Source organism: Rattus rattus, chromosome 2 (assembly GCF_011064425.1).
Source record: "Rattus rattus isolate New Zealand chromosome 2, Rrattus_CSIRO_v1, whole genome shotgun sequence".
Lineage (NCBI taxonomy): Eukaryota > Metazoa > Chordata > Mammalia > Rodentia > Muridae > Rattus > Rattus rattus.
In genome coordinates this window covers 3,150,670-3,157,725 of record NC_046155.1, presented here as the reverse complement: position 1 = coordinate 3,157,725, position 7,056 = coordinate 3,150,670, and the positions used below count along the sequence as shown (strand labels likewise).

Genomic DNA, 7,056 nt, shown 5'->3' with positions numbered 1-7,056 from the left:
TTCCACAGGTACACTGTGTCATGCACACGCACGCGAACACACACACACACACACACACATACACACACATGTGATCATACAAATAAAAACGTAATTTTTAAAGTTTCTGCTCTGTTCTCACAGTCTAGCTTCTAGGCCAAGTTCCCAATGGCCACCAGGGACAGATACTGCCCAGGACTTCTTTTATGCCTTAGAGGTTCTACCAGGTTTCTGAGCTGTGAGAAAACAAGGAGCCCATCACTGTGTTGCTCTTCAGAGTAAGAGCGTGGACTCTGGGCCTGGTCTGTCTCACAGGAGTTGGGAGAGGCTTGGAACTTGTATATTAGTCACGAGGCAAATAGTTTCTTTCAGCTCAGTGGCTTTATTAATGTTTCAATCCCAGTGTTAGGCAGTGTGTGTGTGTGTGTGGTGTAGGAGGAAGGTCTCTTCTCCACTTCTGGCCTCAGTTTCCCTCTGCCCCACAGGGAGTGAAGATTTCCCTGCTTCCTTCATCGGGATATCATGAAGTCCAAAGGCATCGAGATGCATGTTTGGGCTTCCCAGGCATACAGCACCCACACTGAGGACAGTCCAGACGTGGTCCTAGCCTTTGAAGGCTCACAGTCTATGAGGGAGGCCCAAGTCTTGGCCAGTCACTAGCAGCTGCCCAGAAAGGCAGGTGGAGCTTGGTCCTAGACCAGGTGATATTCACGAAGTTCTCAGCCTTTCTTTGGCTTCACTGAACCCCGACCTGGAAGTGGGTGGCTGGTCTGTGTGGGGCCAGGGGGTCAAAGTTGCTGCTCTCATTCCAGTTTAGATCCTCAAGGTCTTCATAAACCCAGGGGTCATTAAACCCAAAAGGCAGAGAGCCAAGCATCTTCTCCTCAGGCCTACAGAGGTCTTGGCTAAGAGATAGGTGCCAGAACCAAGAAGGGCAGCCACATGGGACCTTGATGATCTGGTGACAGAGGCTTCCTTGGGTCATAAGACAAAGTTCGAAGGCTGGAGCAGTTCAGAGTCCAGGAAAGCCATGTAGAGGCAGACAAGGAGACACAGGAGTGCAGCCGATGGAGTGAGGGGCAGTCACAGCAGCTCTAGCTGTTGGTGTCCAACAAGGCCTCTGGGGAGGCTGGTTGACTCAGGGTCACACTGGGAAAGCTGGCAACAAAGCTCTTCCACCTTCTTTTCACCTGCTGGAAGACCAAAGTAGGGAAAACATCATAGTAGTGGCTTCAAGTGGTGTTCCACTCACCGCCACCAGGTGGGGCTAGAGCCATGAAAGAGAAGCTAAGCTCCTGGGGGAGGGGAGACCCTTCCCCATGGAAAGCAGGGCCAGGATGGGTGGGAGAATCTCTTCTTCCCTGGTGAGAGGTAAGGACGGTAACTTGCCAGAAGTTGCATTGGCCAATCTCCCTGCCTCCTGCTCTAGTCACCCTTGCAACATAGGATTACATTAATCATCTTAATACAGCTCTGAAAGGCTTGTGTGGTAATGTATGCCTGTACTCCCAGCACTCAGTACAGAGTAGGATCAAGAGTTCCAGGCCACTCTGGACTACTTAGTGAGACCCCATCTCAAAACAGACACAGCTCTCACCATATTACACCCAGGTTCCATTAGCCCACTCTCCTCCAACCTTCAGTGAATCCCCAGTGCCCACAGGGGGAAAAAAAAATCACAACTGCTTTTAGTCAAATGCACTCAATCCCTGGGCATTTTGCTTGGCTTCCCTCAGGTCAGCTGTGCTCTTAACCTTTTGCTGCCCCACGTCCCCACCCTTCCCCGCGAAACCGATCATTCGATTTGAAGCCGCACCTGTTGGTATTGTCTCAGCCACCGTCGACTCCCTCCTCTCTGGGTTTGGATCAGCTGTTCTGTGTCTCCTAGGGTCCCTGGCAGCCGCTCCTGGACAGAGACTTCCAGCCCTTCCGTGCCACTGGGGCCCTGGGACCTGGACTTTTCACGGCCCTGTCTGAGGCTCAGTGCCCGGCGGAGTCGGCCCTCCAGAGATCTCCCGTGGGACTCATGGAGCCTCCCATAGCAGGGCCGGGGTTCTCGAAAGGACTGACTGCGCAGGCTGGTCCCCATGGTTCTAGAAGCTAGCACTGGTCTGTAAGCCACTAGCTTTGTGAGAGGGCCTGGTGCCTTCACTCATATGACGGGACATCACCTGAGGGCAAAGGTCAGTGTTGCTGAGGTGGCCGTCATAAACCAAAGGGCAGGCCACAAAGGCTAAACATCTCTGAGTCATTTCCCCATTGACTCCTCACCCTATGGGGCTATATAGTCCAGGCTGGCTTCCAGCTCAGGATCCTTCCGAATGCTGAACTGGCTCCAATTGTCTTCCCTTCTCCCCTCAGAAGCCTTCTCTGACCACTCCACCTGGAGACTTGACTGGCCTCCTCTGGACTTGGTCTTGGCTGGCCATGCCACTCACCTCATTGGCAAAGATTACTTCCACAACAGAAGAGGGAACAGAACAGTTTCAATCTAGAACAGTCAAGATCATAAATACCAGAGTGAAATTGGGTAAGGCAGGGCCAGACAGTGGACAGTAGTTGTTTTAATGGCTCCAGACTTTCATTTTTACAAGGTGAAACGCACTCTGGAGGTCAGTGGTACACACCCAAAACCATGACCTGCAGGGAGGGGCTGGGGAGATGGTTCATTCATAAAGTGCTTGCTACACAGGATGTGAGTTTGGTTCTCTGGTGGCCCTGGGAAAAGGTGAATGTGTAGCACACATCTGTCACCCCAGGCCCAGGGAGAGACAGGAAACTCCCTGGGTTTTGCAGTCCCTGTTTGAGCTGCATTGGTGAGTTCCTGGTTCAGTGAGAGACGCTATCTCAAAAAATAAGGTGAAGGTTATCAGAATGGTTGAGTGGGTCCAGGCACTGCCAGGCCTGACAACCTGAGTTTGATCCTTGGGATTCACCAACCTGGCTCCCACACGTTGTCCTCTCTCCACCACACATGCTTCAAGAATACACAAACAAACAGATGTAATCTGAAAATGTAAAAAGGTGAGGCCAGGTGAGGTGGCTCATGTCTTTTATCTCAGTGTTCATGTCAGGGGGATCTCTGTGACTTTTAGGTCAGGCTGGTCTACACAGCTAGTTCCTCTCTCAAAAACCAAAAAAAGAAAAGAAAAGAAGAAGAAGAAGAAAATAAAGATAATGACAGAGGAAGATACCTGATGTCAACTTCTGGCCTACACACACACACACACACACACACACACACACACACACACACACACACACACACCCTTCACACACCCTATACGGAGACACAGAGCAAAAAAAAAAGGCCCACAGTAAATATTATTTCAGTGCCAGACTTTTGTTTTGTTTTAGACAGGGTCTTATGTTGCCCAGATGGGCCTCACTATGTGGCAGAGGATAATCTTGAACTCCTGATCTCTGCCCTCCTCCACCTTCTGAATTCTTGGGTTACAAGTATGGGTCACTATGCCTTGTGTAGTTAGTGCTGGGAACGGAACACGGATCCTCACGCACGCTAGGCAAGCACTGTACCAAGTATGCTTCATCCTCAGCCTGGCGAGGTGTGTGTGCGGGAGAAAGCAGGACAGGGCCAGGGGAGGTGTCAGGAGAACTGAATATTTCCAGCTTTAGCTTTGCCCTCAATATTCTAGCAAAGCACATGGTTAAGAGCTCAGGCCCTAGGGACCACTGCCTTCTAAGTAGACTGCCGTTTCATTGCTTCAAGCTCTGTGACCTTCTGTCTTTGGTCCCCTCCACGTAAGAGTGACAAAGGACTCAGGCTAAAGCCAGGCAGGCAACCTTTAGCGGATATCTTTAGCCCCAGCACTCAGGAGGCAAGAGCAAGCAGATCTCTGTGGGTTTGAAGTCAGCTGGGTCTACAAGTCCAGGACAGGGTTGTTATACAGAAAAACCTTGTCTCAGAACACAAAACAAGCAAGCAAACAATAAGAACTCAGGCCACTGTGTGACTTAACTAGGATGCAGAGGGTCTTGGATGCATGTTCAAAGCAAGTCGATGACATCTATTCTTGTGTGTGAACACTTCTCTTGTAAGTTTCCTCATCTATAAAATGGGTTGGATGGGAAAAATGGTATGAACATGGAGTGAGGCTACCCACAGCAGAACGAGACTGGGAAAAGGGGGATCTGGGCCAGCAGATTCTTTAGAATTATATAACTTGAAGACCAAGGGGCTTCCACATGTCTGGAACAAGCTCAGTTTTGGATTTACCTGTTGCCCTGAGCATTTGTTATCAGTGTCCACATTTCTGGGGCTAGAAAGCTGGTTCACTGGGTAAAGGCCTTTATCACTAGCCTGGGGTGCCCATGGTAGAAGGAGAGAACTGGCTCCTGAGAGTTGTCCTGTGACCTTTACATTCATACCACAGCTGGCCTATACACCCCCCCCCCACACCAAATAATGTAACTTAATTTTTTAAAGAAACCCACATTTCCAATTTAAAATTATTTTGGTTTTGGATATTTTTATTTCTTCCATTTTTTATTATCAGGAGTGACTGAAATAAAAAATATAATTGAGTCCCATCATTATTGTCATTATGGAAATGGCTTTAAGAGAAAACTAGTGAGATGAATATTATTGCTTCCCACTTTTCAACTGGTAAATAGTTGCCATTGATAGGACAGACAAGCCCAGAGAATCTGTCCAGAATGTTCAAGAATATGGTCTATTATACAGCATGCCTGTTCTCGGGGAGAACACCTCGGACATAATTATGTGTACTTCTTGATCTCACCATACAAGACAAGCACAAAGGCACCACCCACGCCTCTGAGAATGTTGGACCATGCACCCTTGAAAAAAGTCTTGCTTCCTTCGTCTCGAGCGATCATCCGCCAGCAGTCAAGCGTGCCTGTATACACGATATCAGTTTCTTTGTGTCCAGACTGCATCATCATACGACGGCAAACCGTGTCAAAGGGATAGGAAGTCAGGTCAGCAACAGCAGTGACAGACTGCAATCATCCAGCTGATGAAGATGTTTGTATTCTTGGGATATGGGAGCATTCCCTTTGCAGTGTCATAGATCCCAAAGTAGGCAGCTCGGTAGATGATAATGCCCTGTACTGACACATTAAAGCCTTGGTACAGGCCCTTAATCCCATCAGATTTGTAGATCTTAACCAGGCAGTCACCAAGGCCTTTGAATTCCCTTTCAGCTCCAGCTTTACCCACATTAGCTGCTAGACAGGTACGGGCAAAATCAAGAGGGTACACAAAGCACAAGGATGTGGCCCCAGCAGCACCATCTGATGCCAGGTTCCCTGCAAAGTAACACCGAAACTGGGTCCTCTTGTCCACACCACCCAGAAAGATCTGCTTGTATTTATCTTTGAAGGCAAAGTTGAGAGCCTGGGTGGGGAAATATCTGATGACATTGTCCAGGTTACCACACCAGAAGGACAGGACTCCCTGTTCCTTGGGGATACAAACCACACAGTCTGTGATGCCCTTGTATTGCTTATCTGCTGCGATTTGCTTGCTGGCGTGCTGCACCACCAGCAGCTTGACCCGCTCGATGGGTGCTACCGCTGTCTTGGAGTTGGCCGTAGCCATTCCACCAGCCAAGAAGGACACAGCAGCATCTGTCATGTTAAAAGCAAAAAAGAAGAGGCAGGCGAGTGCAGGACAGGACTGGGTTGACAACTGGCTTTGACTCCCAGACTCTGGGCTAGAAATATTTTATGTGTACAAGTGTTTTTGCCTTCATGTATGTATGTGCACCATGTGCCTGCTTGGCGTCTGAGGAGGCCAGAAGAGGGAGTGTGTTTTATATGTGCATGCATTTGTGTGCGTTTTGTGGATTGGCTCAGGGCCTGATTAAGCTATGTAATGCTCTAACGACTGAGTCCTGTTTCAAGTAATTTCACCAGCTCTATAGGTAATCTCTCTATGGATTTTATTTGAGCTCCCTGAGTGAGGCTGCACATTCTATTTTTGAAATTGAGATAGGAGCTAGCAAGATGGCTCAGTGGGTTAAAGCATTTCCAAGGAGCCTAATGATGTGAGTTCAGTCCCTGAGTTTAAGTGGAAGGAGAGAACTACTTCATCCAAGTTATCTGTTGACCTCCACACACATCATTTGGCAGCCCCACCCAATAAAGAAATACACATAATAAAACTCAAAAGTATAAAAATAATTTAAAGATTGAGGTAGGGTCTCACTAAATTACCCAGACTGGTCTTGAACTTCTAGAGTCAAATGATTTACCTCAGTCTCTTGATTTCTTAGGACCACAGGTGCCCCCGCACTTGACTCATCATCACATCTCAGATCAGGAAGCAGAAGCTTGTAGAGATTAGCATCTGGCTAGAAAAAGATGGTCAGTAGTACTGCTCAGCCTGCCTTTGAAGCCCTTGAGGTACTTTGCCCTGAGGTAGAATGGGATGCCCTGTACTGACCCCTGGCTACAGCACTTCCAGGAGAGAAGCTCTGCATGTGCCTCTTGGCTTACCCTCGTCTTCTCTCCCTGGGCCTGATCTCATACTCTTCCCTTCCTCTCAGCTTTGGAGCCTTCCCTCTGTGCTGTGTCTCTTAATATCTGCTTGTCTCAGCAGGTACCCAGAAAAACTTTGACAGAGCCCTGAGGCTGTCCAGATAGCTTAGTGGGTGTCTTACTCAGTGTTCTATTGCTGTAAAGAGACACCATGACCAACTGACTCTATGTGGCCTTGGTTGGCCTAGAACTTGTTATGGAGACCAGCCTGCCCTCAGACTTAGATACTCCTTCCTTCAGCTCCTGAGTGTTAGCATTGCAGGCCTGCACCATGGCCTGGTTTATGAGGAGCTGGGGAATGCTCCTCAGCTTCGTGCATGTGAGGCAAGCGTCTTAGCAACTGAGCTGTGTACCCAACCCCTGTCTTAACACCATCTCTTCCACTCCATTCAAGAGGAAATACAAGCAGCCCCCCTGCCTTCCCCACTGCTTCATCTGGCCAGGTCTGACCCTTTACCTTCTTTGCAATATTTTAAATACTTTGTGTACGTATTTTTTGCTGGCATGTGCATACAAGCACCACACGTGTGCCTGGTGCCTGCTTGAGGCCAG

The 7,056-nt window shown here is 48.7% G+C and overlaps 1 protein-coding gene and 1 pseudogene across 2 annotated transcripts; both read right to left on the bottom strand.

Moving 5' to 3' along the window:
• Positions 1-350: 350 nt before the first annotated feature.
• Positions 351-2,252, bottom strand: C2H11orf86 (chromosome 2 C11orf86 homolog). 2 transcript variants are annotated; one of them, XM_032891234.1, is made up of 2 exons: positions 1,796-2,252; positions 351-1,169 (listed from the first exon to the last, which is right to left on the bottom strand). In XM_032891234.1, exons 1-2 carry the CDS (start codon positions 2,066-2,068, stop codon positions 1,074-1,076), a joined length of 369 nt encoding a protein of 122 aa, XP_032747125.1. In that variant the 5' UTR covers positions 2,069-2,252; the 3' UTR covers positions 351-1,073. The 2 variants fall into 2 exon arrangements, with proteins under 2 accessions (XP_032747125.1, XP_032747124.1); XM_032891233.1 differs by having other exon boundaries at positions 351-1,172; positions 1,796-2,173.
• A 2,230-nt stretch (positions 2,253-4,482) lies between these two features.
• Positions 4,483-5,670, bottom strand: LOC116890767 (annotated as a pseudogene).
• Between the last annotated feature and the right edge of the window lie 1,386 nt (positions 5,671-7,056).